Genomic DNA, 15,286 nt, shown 5'->3' on the forward strand with positions numbered 1-15,286 from the left:
AGCTAAAGCATCTTTGGCCACCTCCAGTCCTATTGGGTGTGATGCCACAAGATTTGCACACCTGGATTTGGTGATTTTCAGCCATTCCTCTCTGCAGTTCAGCCATTCAGTCTGCCGAAAACACTCTCAGAATAGGATGCTGCAACTACCATGCTTCACTGTAGGGATGATATTGGGAGGGCGATGAGCAGGGCCTGGTTTCTTCCAGACATGACGTTTAGAACTGAGGCCAAAAAGTTAAATCTTGGTTTTATCAGACCAGATAATCTTGTGTCTCACAAACTGAGAGTCCTTACATGGGTGCTTTCATGTGTCTGTTACTGAGGAGAGGTGTCTGTCTGGCCACTCTGCTGTGCTGCAGTGATGGTTGACGTTCTGGAAGTCTCTCCCATCTGCACACAGGATATTTGGGGCTCAGCCAGAGTGGGTTCTTGGTCACCTCTCTTACCAAGGCCCTTTTCCCCCTGTTACTTTTTGTGGGGCGGCCAGCTCTAGTTGTGCCACCATAATCCTTTTTTGTAGACATCTCCAGATCTGTGCCTCCACACTATCCAATCAAGGTGTAGAAACATCTAAAAGATGATCAAGAGAAATTAGAGGCCCTCAGAGCAAAGTCCATGCATTTTAGTTTTCCTTTTTAATAAATGGACACTTTTGCTTTTGAATTCAGACAATTCTGTTTCCATTTTTATCATTTTGGGAAATTGAGTACAGAGTGGGGAAAACGTGATTCTTTTTATTTATTTATTTATTTTTTTTAAACATAAGGCCATTACAAAATGTGAAAAGTAAAAGGGTTTGATAAATTATTTTAGTTTTTACACATGAAAGCTTCTTACTTTATGAGATATTCCATTTTATCCTGGCCTTGTTTTCTCTAAAAAGAACTTTTATGCTTATACAATGTACAACAAGCCAGACATTGGTCATTAAAACAAATGTGATTAGTATTCTAAAGGTATCACAGTTTTAGTGTGCAATTTGATCTGCTAGGCAGAATGGGCAACACTCTTCCCCTAGCTGTATATTTCTGTGTAGTATGAGGCTTCATTAATCAGTGTGAGGTAAATTCTCATACAGTTTGGTTTTCCTTTTTATTGGTGTACTTAATTTCATTTGCTTATGAAAACATTAGTTTCTGTCCCTCACTAATGAGGTTGGAAACATTAATACTGTTTTCATACTTTGACGTTGGCATATAGTTGTTGAAACATTCAGCATAGTATTCAGCCATAAATATATTTGACTGCGGTTGATAGTGTGTCGGAGATCTTCAGAAGGCATCTGTCATCCCATAAGTGGTCATTGGGCGGTCTCCTCTGAAATGAAAAACGGAGATCAAGCAATGATCAGCATGGAAACTGTCCCTCAATTTGGTTAGATCAGACCCTCTTCTTTTTCCCCCCTTTTCTTACTGAATGGCCTAGTTGGTAGGAAGCTTCTTTGAGTGCTTGTCTCCAGCTAAAGGAGAGGTAAGGCTGCATTCGTGCTTTTATGTGTCCTTGTATGTGTCTGTATGTTTCCTCCTGTCTGACCCAAAGTCTTCGTGCATGACCATGGACTGAAGAGTCCCATTGTCTGAGCTTCGGCTGATTTGGCCACAATACGCGTGCTATTGTGGCCCGCTGCCTACTCTCAGTGTGCTCATATGCGGAGGTCACATTCCCCAGAGAAAGACCACTTCATGGTTCCTTGTCATGTGTTACTACAGAAATGCATCATTCTGACAAAGGGTTTTAGAGTTAAAGCTGTCATTTCCACCTGCTTTGTGACTCACTCATGAATTTCTGAAAAGCCTCCATCATTATCCCGTAAACACCACCTTAACGAGTAGTGTTGGTCACATTGGGGTGTGTTGACTACCCACTGTGGTCATAAATAACATCCATTATCTTCCCCTAAAACCTTCCTGAAAGTGTAATGTGTAATGTGTAATTTTAATGTGAATGTTTATCAGTTCTGTTCTCAATGATAGTAATTAACATATGCAAAACCTGTTCGATTACACCAGGAGGTGTTGCGCCTAATGGATAGCAACAAGGCCTTGTTCAGCATCTGTCAATCGTGAAAGTGTTTATCCATCTCTAAAAAGCATTTTGTCAGGTTCTGAGTGCCTGGAAAAATTGTCTTGACTATGCACACTGCAATAACCAGCCAAATCGTGGGGAAACACACTTGCACTCTTTTGTGAGCAATCGTTTGAAATGGATCTGCCAGAGATTTGTATGCCATGCCAGTACAGCAGACAATACAAGCATAAAGACAGGTGGGGGCTGACCAGTGATATTTACATGTTGAGAAGCAGAAAAGAAGCAGATTAGACTCCAAATTACCTGCTGAATATGTAGCTCATGTTTCTCTCTCAGGGGTATTACCTCATGGGCTGCTCAACAATGGTTCCACTTTCAATGTTTTTCACATTAGGACACTCAACCAGAATCAACATTGTTTTCATTTCTTTTAATATGAAGTCATTTTGCATTTTGACAATCCATTGTTCGAGACTTTTCTGATAGGCTTAATAAATCATGTGTTTTGCTACTACCAGTTTTTACTGGACATTTCTATTACATCAGATGTGTCTTTTTGGAGCCACTCAGAAAACTAAACTTCAGTCCAGTCGTATGTCCATTTGATTGTTGTTGGGCTATTTTTGGTTACGAGCTGATGGCCCAGGTTTATTTATCAAATCTTTTCCCAGGATTCAGAGGGGGTGGAGATCATGCTCGGAGTGTGTTCCTCGGGTCTCCTCATCTATCGGGACCGCCTGCGTATCAACAGGTTCGCTTGGCCCAAGGTCCTCAAGATCTCGTACAAGAGGAACAACTTCTACATTAAAATCCGACCTGGAGAGGTAAAACCAGTTCAGAGCTAGGCTACTTGTACTGTAAGGTTGTTTTGTCCAGCATTTGCTGCCAAATGTGTAAAAACTGCCTTGTCTGTGTGTTTAGTTTGAGCAGTTTGAAAGCACGATTGGCTTTAAACTCCCCAACCACAGAGCAGCAAAGAGACTTTGGAAGGTTTGCGTGGAGCACCACACTTTCTTTAGGTGAGATCTACTGAAGCAGAAAGGTTCTTATGCTTTTTTGTGTGTTGGAAAAAAGTGACCATGACTTTTCAGTTCAGTTTTTTAGGTTTTAGTTATAGTGACTGGTCAGTTCACAGATCACAATCCAAGACCTTCTCGAGCGATAGATCTGATGGCACTACTACAAATAATATGGAACTCCAAGTTGGTCCCAGAGATCTATGACTGCTTTGTGCTAGCGGGTAACCAAAGCATGTGACTATTATTTACCAGGTTGGTATCTCCAGAAACACCTCCTAAGAAGTTCCTGACTCTTGGTTCCAAGTTTCGCTACAGTGGCAGAACCCAGGTCCAAACAAGAAGGGCCAGTTCGCAGATAGTTCGTCCAGCGCCCTACTTTGAGCGTTCCACCAGCAAGCGCTACACCATGTCCCGCAGCCTAGACGGAGGTTAGTTTGATTTTTCTCTCCCTGTCCTTCCCTGTCTTTGGAAACTGTGGCTGAATAGTTCATTATTGAAACTGCAATGAAGCTTGAATTAGTATATTTTCCCATTAAATATTAATTCCAAAATTAGGCTGCACAGTTGTAGAAAAATGAGTGTGATTATTTCTGACTGCTTTGATTAGCAAAGATTGCATGTTTTCACTATGGCACTCGTTCATCAAACTACTTCTCAGAGGGAACATCTATGTTAGGTCAGCATGCACTGCACTTAGCAAAAAATCCTCAGATCCATTAGAGCACTAATTCGTTGAACATCACTGTTTAGAGGATGTAGAGCATGTAGGATGCGCTCTGCTGGGAATATGTGGTAATTTAATAATTAGCATATTGCCGAAGCTCAAAAAGCAAAAACGAATTAATGTATAATTAACTGTGCATTCCTAATTTAAAGTGCAGAGATTAATGAGATTCTATAGTGTTAGTCAAATATGACATGAACAGAGCTAAATTACTATCATTCTCCTCATGAGGAGAGTCCACAAGCAACTGCAGCCAGGTAATTTGACTAGCCGAGTGCTTTAGGTTGATGTAGCTGTACTAATGAAGATATCTTTGGATTTATCATTTGACATCCGTTGCTTCATTGACATTAATGTTCTTCATGGTCGTAATTTAGTTTGCTATGCCATTGTTTTTCCACTAAATCTTATTTAGACTGCCTAAGCTAACATGCATTAGGGGTTCAAGCTGTGCTCTTAGACTGATGCCAAAGCGTGTCTGTGCTGCTGCTAATGCGAGCATGTCAGTCAGTCTCTCTGGAGTTGTCATTGTTATCCGCTGTGTTCACATTGCGTCTCTCATCCGGCACGGCCTTGACTCACTGTTTTATCAGCCAGTAGCAGACCTCCATTAACGTTCTCCATTCTGCAGCCCTCTTTGTGGCTTCTCCACCGAGGAACGCTCGTTGGTGTGCTAGGGCGGGTCCTCTGATGAGCACCAGCTTTTTTCTGCAGCCTTTTATTCCTAAAACACCTTAACGAGAGCTAGAGACATAAAGACCTGTCACAGGGATTTTCAGCTTACCGCTGTATTCCCGAAAGCACGCCAACACTGCTTTCTTTTTTCCTCTCTTTTTTTCAATTAATTGTCGAATTTAAATTTCATTGTGCCCCCGAGTGCTTGGTGGAAACCAGGAGCATTTTCTCTTGATGTCTGGCGTGGGCTGCCACTTTCAGGCTTAGAGTGCTGGTTTTGAATGCTGATGTTGTTAATGTAGCTCCTGGAATCAGTGAAGGAGGGCTGCCTTGGCATGGGCAGTAGTTTCCTTGCCAGAGCGGAGGATTGGCTTGTTTGAGATGCTGATCAAGCGCTATTGATTCATTTTGCTCTGTCAGTATTTGTACAAAGTAAGCCTCATTAATTTGTCAGCATCAGTTGTCTGCTTCCTTCATGATAAGTTCCTCTGTATGAGAGGGATGTGGTTAAACGTCCTCAGCCTCTGGAACTGCAGATCCCTCTGTGGTGTTCAGTTTATGCTGGTGTGAATTCATGAAGAGTCAATAATAACAATAACTAGTTGTGTAGTCTAAGTTTCTTCAACAAATGCAAAACATGTTAGCACATGCAGAAATTGCACAGGCACACTCTTAACAGGGTATGCATTGTCTGTGAAGCTATTGGAGTATCAATAGCGCCCCCTTGTGCAGAGTATTATATTTGGTAAACATGAGTGAGTGACAGACAGGCTCTTTCTTTGGACATTTGTTGCTTTGCTTAGATCAACCTGTAACTCAACCTGTAACTAACTAACTAAATGCATAAAATATATGAATGCACTGCACACTGCAATAGGAACACTATACTAGTACTAGGCAGGGCTTTCCTTTGCTCTCAAAACAATCTAATTAATATCAAAACTGTTAATATTTTTGTGACATGGATCCACATTACTCGAGATTCTGGTCCATGTTTACATGATTGCGTCACACAGTTCCTGTTCTGCCACATCGCAAAGGTGTGCGGATTAGATCCAGTGACTGGGAAGGCCACTGAAGAAAACTTATTGACAAACTTATTGACATGTCCATGAAACCAGTTTGAGACAACTTTTGCTTTGTGACATGGTGTATTATCATGCTGGAAGCAGCCGTTGGATGATGGGCCGGTCGTGGCCATGAAGGGATGAACATGATCAGCAACTGTGTCAAATAGGCTGTGTCATTCAAGCCATGATTGATTGAAATTAACAGACTCCAGTGTGTCAGGAACCACCTCCACCAGCCTGGACTGTTAACACAAGGCAGATTGAGTTCATGGATTCATTCAAGCACTGAATAGATATTTAATTGATATTGATACTGAATTGACTGACAGTCAGGGAAGTTAACCACAAGCCAACAAGCTAATGCGCTAACTGCAAACTCATCATGAACTTGTGTGGGGTAAATGTACTAACTGCCCCGAGCTAATGTGCTGACCGTAAACTCACAAACTGTGGGCCTGTTAATCCAATACTATATGATATGCTGTATTGTTACAACACACAACCTTTTTGTTAGTTATTGGTGGAAAGATTTTTTGCTAGCATCTCGTGTGCAAAAACTGTTCTATTGAAAGCGTACCTTGGGCACCAAATGTGGGTCTTCTGTAGCATCCTTCCAAATACCTTTTTCCTACTGGCTTTTCAATGGCTTCCTAAGTTTTGTTTTTTTTGTAATAAAATATATATATTTTTGTAACAGATATCACTTTTTGGATTAGACCTCAGAAATACTAATAGATGTAGTAGAAATGTCAGTAAATATGGCTGCTCAGACAAGATGTATTTTATGAAAGCACATAAATATAGTGTCTTAGGTCTTGCTACGGTGTTGACTCTCTGTCAATCTCCTCAGCTCAACGGAGCATCCCCCAAAACACAGCGACTGTAGTCCCAGGATCTAAACCACTTACAGCTATGAATGGCACAAAACCAACAGGTAGATACATCTGAGTGTCTACAATCCCCACCCCCCTCCCGATCCTTAAAGCTTGTTAGCTTGAAAGGTTGTAGATGCAACGGTCTTCCCATTATCTCAACGCTCTGCTCTTTGCATTCTTCATTTCTCTTTTGCACTTGGTCGAATCTGAAAAAAATAAAATCCCACCTCGGATTAACTCTTCTGCAGCAATCATTAGGCCAGCTCTGCATGCTCCTGACTGATTGAGCTGCTGCCTTAGCATGTGTCCACTCACTGCTAGCTGCAGTTTCCCTTTGCTTAGCCTTATCCATTTTTTTTTCCTTTTTCAGATACTGTATGCTGTGTCTGATTTTCATGTCACGCTCACCAGCGCTGCAGCACAGCTCTGTGAAAATAAGATTGCTGTGACTCGGCCCTCATGCTAGCTTGGTAGTGAAAGTAGATCAAAATGAATCAACAATCCCAAAAATAGAGGTGCTTCAAACGGATCTTTGAGCAGTGCCTTGGAGTAATCACTAGTATCATTAAGAACCATGTTTGAAGAAGAGATGTGAGTGTGAAAAACAACTGGAGGAACAAAACCCTTTACATCAAGTGAAGGTTTTTTAGACTCACTCATCTCAATTACGAACATGATTCTTTATGAAACCAATTGTGGTTCTTCTGTAGCATCATTAAAAGGACCCCTTTAAGCACCTAATGAGTGTAGATGCTGGTAGTTTTTAAGAAATGTTTGTCTTTTTAGATTTATGAGTACTATGAATGTTACTAGCACTGTATCTTACCTTGTTCTGTGTTTAAATGAATCATCTGTCCAGAAGTTTGAAAGGTGGTTTAATTTGTCTAGCCTGGAAAAAAACTTTCAAATTTCATATATTTCTGTTGGTCTCACGACACTCAGTGTCAGTGATTTGTAATCTTTGTAATCTCATTGACAAAAAGCCTGAAGTGAAATGAGGACACACAGCTGTTGCGCCATACGCATATTAGTGCTAATAGTGTAATGTAATCGTGTAATAATAGTCTATTTAATGGCTTCCGTTCCTTCATTCTGTGGCATATTCAGTTTAGAATAGCCAGCCTTGTAATACCCTTGCTTAAATGAAAGCAGGCCAAACCAAAGACCCTACCTGAAGGACATCTCTGTACAAGGTAAGGAACATTATGAAACATTATGAATCTGAATCCGAACAGTGGCAGATGCGGCTCTGTACAATCAGAGAGGTTAAAAGGGGGCAGAGAAATGAGCTTGAATTAACAGGAATCTAATTAAATGGCCACAATTGATAAAATACAGAACATGCCTAGTAGACACTAAGATAAAAAAGTGAATTGGAGATTCACCATCTAACCTAAGAATTACATTTTCAGTAGTTTGTGTTTCTTGTTGGCTCACTCTGTTTGAAATGAAGGGTTTTAACTTTACAGTGATACTGACAGGAACTACACAGGATTTGATTTTTGAAAAGAAAGAAGCAAATGCAGCTTTTCATGGTCACAGTCTAAAAAAATGATGAGGCCAGCATCACACAGAAACTCTGAACAATTCACCTTGAACATAGGTTTAAAGAATGAGTGTCACAAACATCGCTAAACTTCAGCTAGCATGAGCTTTGCAGGTTATTACAGTGTAAATAATTTTTTTATATATATTTTCCAAATAACTGGGATATTAAAACATGTTGATCAGCAGTTTTGCTATAAAATAATGTTGCTGTATCAGACAGGTATCCTTCTTTGTGCATAAATCACATTGCTGCATAAACAGTTTCTTCATTTCTTTATTTACAAGCCATCACAACACATTAGGGATGTAATGGTACACAAAAGTCACAGGTCAGTTCACACCACGGTTTGGATCATTGGTACAACAGAAAAAAGCAACAAAAACCCACACATGCATAATGCTGAATTTCTTTCAGTTTAGTTTAAAGAGACAGTCAATGCAAGCTACAGTTTGTTCCACCTAGTGTTGTACAGCACCCTTTGTGGTAGTTGTACAGTTTGTGGTGTGTGAACATTAGGGTCTTAATAGCCTACAACTGTTGAACAGTGCAGATACACCATCCTCGTCCGGTCCACTATTATTTCATGAGTTAAAGCAAGATGAGAAAATGCTAGAATGTCGCTAAAATACTTTATTATTATTATTTATTTTCAGTCATTTCACTGCAAACAGAACAGTGAGTGATAAGGATTATTCAAAGAAAACTGAACATATGTGAACCTTCTTTCTATGTGCGGTGACAAGGAGGAGGGCGTAGTAGAGACTAAAATAACTACTATTACCACAGCAATAATAAATAAACTCCACCCAGATGGGGACTTGAACCCAGTTTTACCCAGATTCTTTAAAAGACACTACAGTTTCCACTATACCATGCAACAACATCCTTGCTACTTGCTTACAGTTTGAGGTTTCCGTGTGGAACTCGTGAAACTCAAACTTGTAAAAGTCTTTGTCAAAGCTTCGTCGATGACTTACACACACTGGACACACATACCATTACACTCCTACAAGACATAAAATAGAGATTTAGATATAAAAGTAAAGAACAGTTTTCTTAGGTTGATTTAAAGTCACAGTATTTGAAACTGTAATTGTGAAAGGATTCTGGACAATAGGGAAATGTATTGCCTGTCTTCGCTGCCTGTTTCAACAACTACAAAATCTCTGAATGATTGTGTGACATTGAGATATTGCTTTTGATTCTTCTCAGAGATCAAGGCTAATATCTGGAAATAAGAGCTGTGGTTTCAGATGTGTGTTTGGTATGGTAATTTACCCTTGCTTTGATGCTGTTCCCTTAAACCCTGCAGGATTGGAAATGAATGCAGGATGGCTGTGCTAGTGCAGATTGCAGTGTAGTGGCATCAGCATCCACGCTTCAAACACACAGTGAACATCACAAGTTTGTGCAATGAATGAAAAGCCTAAAGCTGGGAATGACACTGGCTGTTTGTGTGTGTGTGTGTGCATGTGTGTTGCAGAGATGGGCACAGCATTGTACGGGGCTGCCAAAGGCATTGCCATGAGTGATCTCATCACCACAGTTACGCCAGAGAAGAAGGTTGAGGAGAAGAGAGCGGAGGAAGGAGTGGTGCTTGTAGAAAACGTTGTTGTGGTGGAGGAAGAAGACGAGACTACGAAGGCTACGGAAGTTTCACAGCCGAGTCCACCAACTCCTGTTAGACAGGACACAAGGGTATAGTACCTTATTTTGACACGTTGTTTCACAGTGGTAGTAATGGTTAAGTGTAGTGTAACTCCGAGTCTTTTTGGTTTTGGTGCAGATGAAATGAATCAGACAGGTTAAAGTAATCAGACAGGAGAACAGAGTAAGAGCTTTAATTTGAGGGTATGTTCATCTACACTGTATGTCCAAATGTTTTTGGACAACCCTTTTAATGAATACATTCAGCTCATTTAAGTTGCACCTGTTACTAACACTCTTGTCTCTGAATGCAGTCAAACCCTCACAGCAGTGCTCCAAAATCTAGTACAAAGCCAGTGCAGAGCAACAAAGTAGAGACAGTTACTCCAACAAAAGCAAGATAAACTCTTTTTTAATACCCTTGATTTTGAAGAAAGAAACCACGAGCAGGTGTCCCAAAACTTTTGTCCATATGTTTTGTGTATATTTGATGAACCGTATATAAGAAAAAGACCACTCTGTTATACATAATCCCTTTATTCCAGAGCACTGGAAGTCATTGGACAAATCAACATTAATTAAATTGTCAACATAATGATAAATGTGTGTAACCCACAAACATTAACAGACACTGGCAATCGTCCCTAGTGTTGTTCTTTCAGTGTAGTGTTGTGCTTTTTAAATTTTTTATTTATTTATGTATATATATATTTTTTTGAATGTCTTTCGCCTGAAGTATTGCCTTCAAGGGTGAAATACTCTGTAGACTGACCTGGCCTCCAAGTACGTTTTATAGAAGAGGTGATGGTCTCAACACCTCTGGAATTGCATCATTGTGGTAATTTATTGGTAAATCCTTTAGGGCAATACTGATGAAGTATTCTTTTTCTCTATGATTTCATCTGTTTTGCTGTTCTACTTCATAGGTGAAGTAAAGCTCCATGTAATTTACCTCACTGTGTCTTTGAACACTGTATATATTAATTCTGCACCAAGGATTTCACTAATAACTAGTGATGCAGTACAATGAACACATATTTAAGTATAAAAAGTATACAAAATTTTATTTGATAGAAAATTAAACATATAAATATTATAGAATATTATATAAATGTAAAGTCACTTCCCACTCATAATAAAGGACACCTTTTTTTATAATGTTGAAGTTTAATAATTCCATGTTTAATATGGCACAAACCATAATGCTGCTCTCATTCATTTAAATCGACATGTTTTGGCAAGATCCCAGGCAAAAAACAGCATCTCTATCTGCTGGTGTGATATGTGCCATAGCAGTACAGCTGTGCCCACACAGCCTCTTTCATCTGACCAAGTCAGGCAAAACAGATCCTTTTGTCTAGTCCTGCTTGTCCTGCACTCCACCACTCCTTTTCTCACTTCCATCATCCTTTCCAGTCACTCTTACAGGTTTAGTCAGTTACTTGTACAGCTTTGCTGAAAAGGTTGATGGCAAAACCAGTCATGATTCACCACTCTTGCACAAGGGCTCGTTTGGCTTAACCCACTCATTATTCAGAAATTACATGGAAAACTATGCACATTAATTGACCTATCCCTAAGCTATTACATTGATGATTGCACATCTCTAATCAGCATTTTTATGGCATTTAAGAGGCTACATCTTTGTTACACCTGGATGTGAGAACATTTGATAATTCACTGTGATGCCATCAGTGGTTTATACTAGGATGTAAGGGATATATATTGAAAATAAAAACTTCACTTGCATATTGAGGGTAAAGGGTAGTGGTGCACAATTCCACTTTGCATAGCTGCTTGAACAAACACTATCCTCATGGAAAAGTCACATAAAGGAAACCTCATAGGTATTCAAACGTTTGTAAGGGCCCACTGGCGATTTAGATTTTTTAATGTTCTGGAAAACAGAGTAACTGTGCATTGAAAATATTGTGTTTTAGGTGTGACTGGCTACAGAAGCTATGTTTACTATTCCTTAATTCATCATTTGTCAAACTTGTTATACTTTGCATACTTTGCATGTCCAAACTTTGCATACAACTGTATGCAGACTTTGCACAGACCCATATTGCACTATGATTTTGCTCTACTACCGAAGCAAGGAAAAAACATCTTCCAGTGTTTCAGAACCTACTATACATCATTTTGTAAATAACGTGAGACATCTCATTTGTCTTTAAATTCTTTTCAGAGATTAACACAGTATTACTATTAACTATTTAAGAACTACTAGTAACTATTTAAGATGGGGTAGCAGTTTTTTTATTGGCTAGCAGTCAAAACATCTGCATAAAATAAGGTGTGCATCATGTAAAGTATTAGGATATAGAAGCAAAACGCACAGCAACACAGATTCATCATATGGACTCAAAGTTCACAGCATACAGATTCATTCATCTGGAGCAGAGCAGTTCGTACGTCTTTCTGCATGTGTCTAATGATCGATATAGCAATATTATTACACAGCATTACGCTATCCTATAATTGAAAAAGCAGTGACCATCTAGTAGCACGACTACCTGTGTCATATGTCATTGAGCTCTTTATGTCATGGAGCAATTCCAAGAAGCGACTCTAAGTCTGTATAAATCATCTTTTATTGCACTCCCTTCTAATTTAATAATGGATGTAATGCAATGAGGTCATGCCTTTTACTTTGTAATCCAAAGCACTATGATTTCAGCTCTAGAATTGCCTCACTCTGCCTAATGAATATAACAATACTGCACAGTGTTGTAATTTTAGCTATCAGCTCTAATAGACTCTCTTCTTTTTCTGTTCATGCTTTCAATTGGACGTGTATGTTTTGCACATTAGACCGATTTTACAGACACTGCTATAGATGGTGATTTGACAGCGACCGAGGTTTGTAACTGATTCATTATGCTTCATAAAACTGCTGTCCTTCTCTATTTTGTGAATTCTTTCTGAAATGTTTTCACTCACTGTGTTCATTCATGCAGGGTGTTTTGTATATGGTCTTGAGGAGTCAGTTGGGTCCATAAGTACTTGGACACTAACATGTTCATTATTTTGTCTCTGTACACCACTACAATGGGTTTAAAATAGAGCTGAGCAATATGACAATATTTAATCGTATCGTGATCAATTTTGTTATTGTGATGATGATATGCTTTTCTAAGCATATTGAGAATACTGCTAGTGCTTAAACACTGATCAGCTGCCGGTTTCATTACAAACTAATAGACTAACTAATTAGATGAAGTGCAGCAGATGTTGAATAAAAATCACTGTTTATAAGGATCTGTCACTAATGATGTTTTTAGTCTGTGATTACATGTATTGTGATAATTATATTTAAGTATTTAAATATTGTGATATAGGATTTTTACCATATCGCTTAGCCCTAGTTTAAAATGAAGCAGTCAATATGTGATTGGAGTGCACACTGTAATTCCTAAATGGTTAGATGCAGTTGCACCAGTCTGTATTCAGCCCTGTTGTTTTCAAGCTGATTTTCCTTTTCTGTTGGGCTTGTGAAAAAAAAATGAGCTCTTTTTTTATTAACAGCTTAACAGCACCGAAGTGGCTCTCAGTAGCCGCATAACCTAGCATTACAAGACCTAGGCTAGCCCATCATTGCTTGTTGTTGTAAAAAAGAACAGATCATATTTTGTCATTATTCCTGAGTCTTCCTGGATTGTGTTGCTGTCCTGTCTGTGTCCTCTTGGTGTGCAGTTAGCTTTTAGCTTAGCACCTGGCCGCTTTACTGGCTTCCCAGAGATGGTCCCCCAGCTGCTGGCCATAGCATTAGCTTTTATCCTTTTTAGACATTCCCCTGGCCTCCCCATGCAAATACCTGCAGCGTCACTTCTGGCTCTCTGGATGGCCTTTTTCCCTTGTCTGGTCCGTTGCATAACAGTTACATAATGGTTTTGGGAATGGCCCATTTTACAGCTCTGTTTTGGTTGTGCTTGCTTTTCTTCTCAACAAAGAGACAGCAGTGTTTGAGGTTCACAGTATGTCACTTCCATACAGAACTCTCATTATTCATTATTCCATAATAAAAACAATTTTCCATTCTAGCGCACCTTTAATGCACTTAAATTAACGCTAAAGGTCTACACTTCAATCACATCTTGATTGCTTTATTTTAAATCCATGGTGGTGATGTACTACAAACATTCTGTCAGTGTCCAAATACTTTTGGACTCAAATGTTTTTGAACACAGTGGCTTGTGTTTGCCTCTTAGCCACTGTATCAGTATTACCAAAGGACATCCATTGCCTTCTGTTTTAAGCGAGATAGAATACATTGGTTTAAGAAAGAACCTTTTGACATAAGTTCATGCCTTGACTCCAGCTGCCCCTTCATCTGTCTCTCTGTCTAGATTACGTCTTTGTCTCCAAATTATGCCATGCTTAAACTTTTCTTGGCTGTCTCCCAGAACAAACAGTGAAAGACAGAACCTATGCCAGCTACCCAGAGGTCCACAAGTTTATTTTGGAAAAAAGATTCAAATGATTCATCTAAATCTGGCTGTTTTGCAGTGAGAGGCCTCCCTGCTGTGTGTTGAGTATGATAATCTAGCTGGCTTTCACTACAGGTTCTTCACAGATAAAAGCGCCAGTGCTTCCAAGCATTTTCAGGAAGTCACTGTGACAGTCGCACAGTAGCACTGCTACAAACCAGCTTAATGAAACATTAGTTTACAGTCATTACAGATGGCTCTTCTGCTCTCCAGCCACTTAGTTCTGTATTTTTGTTATTTGAGCATAATGGCCCTTAAATCATAGATCGGATCGGAAACCTAATTATACAAAATAATAATAAAAAAAGGTTTTTAGTCAGCTGTCATCCATCATATTACATCATCCTGAACCATCTCTCAAACTGTTCTGTGTGTGTTTTTTAAATAGCACTCCTGTGTCATTTTTTTCACACACATTATTTGCTGCATGATATGATCTTGTATCACTTCACTGTTCTCACACTGTCACATTTTGTGTCTACAGTCAGACCAGGATGACGAGTCTGAAATAAAGACACAGGTGAGAATGTTCTGTGCATGCCTCTAAGTTTTCATTACACTTTGTTTCCAATTGAGTCTAAAGGGCAGCTTTGTCTACAAAGTATTTCTCCATTCGAATATCTGTTTTCGGTTGGTCAGTGAAGATGTTTTCAGTGTTTGTAACTACAGCAGCCCCACAAAGCTCATCATGGACAATTCCAGGAACATCGCGCAGAGAATAAATTAATGTGTCTGTCTCCACAGCCCAGTTTCGTAAGGCGAATAAAAGGAGAAAATGTGTTTATCAGGCATAGTAAGCTGATGCTGGAGGTTGGTGGCATGGAGATTTGGCTTAAAGCAAAGCAGCGACAATCCAGAGGCATTTGCTGTGTGTTGGCAGCATGAGCTGTGTGTGTCCTTCCCGCTAGAGTGCTCTGTAAACATAGACAAAACAGATCTATTTTTATTTCTATTTTTATTACTGTTGCACTCACAATTACCCAACCCTCATTGCAAATTAGGCTTTTTAGCAAACTTTCCGCTGTTTGCAATAAACCAATCAAACAAGAACATTTAAAAAACTCAACTAATATAACAAGTGCTTTCTCCCACAACAACACAAAATGCCAGTTTTAATGACAACTGCAACCCTTTTATGATCAGTGTCCTTAGAGTACCCCTTTGCTGTTATGACCTGCTGCAAATAGGAAATCTTTGGTGGAAT

At 39.4% G+C, this 15,286-nt stretch overlaps 1 protein-coding gene across 8 annotated transcripts in view; it reads left to right on the forward strand.

Moving 5' to 3' along the window:
• Positions 1–15,286, forward strand: part of epb41l3a (erythrocyte membrane protein band 4.1-like 3a) — a 92,477-nt gene that overhangs the window by 61,800 nt on the left and 15,391 nt on the right. For 7 of the 8 annotated variants that reach the window (XM_072680016.1, XM_072680013.1, XM_072680011.1 and 4 more), the window contains exons 9-14: positions 2,702–2,854; positions 2,952–3,049; positions 3,302–3,477; positions 9,426–9,640; positions 12,407–12,454; positions 14,567–14,602. In XM_072680016.1, the coding sequence (XP_072536117.1) occupies positions 2,702–2,854; positions 2,952–3,049; positions 3,302–3,477; positions 9,426–9,640; positions 12,407–12,454; positions 14,567–14,602 (726 nt within the window). The remainder of the gene's footprint in view (positions 1–2,701; positions 2,855–2,951; positions 3,050–3,301; positions 3,478–9,425; positions 9,641–12,406; positions 12,455–14,566; positions 14,603–15,286) is intronic. The other variant, XM_072680014.1, reaches the window with a different exon arrangement.

Source organism: Salminus brasiliensis, chromosome 5, assembly GCF_030463535.1.
Source record: "Salminus brasiliensis chromosome 5, fSalBra1.hap2, whole genome shotgun sequence".
NCBI classification, from domain to species: domain Eukaryota; kingdom Metazoa; phylum Chordata; class Actinopteri; order Characiformes; family Bryconidae; genus Salminus; species Salminus brasiliensis.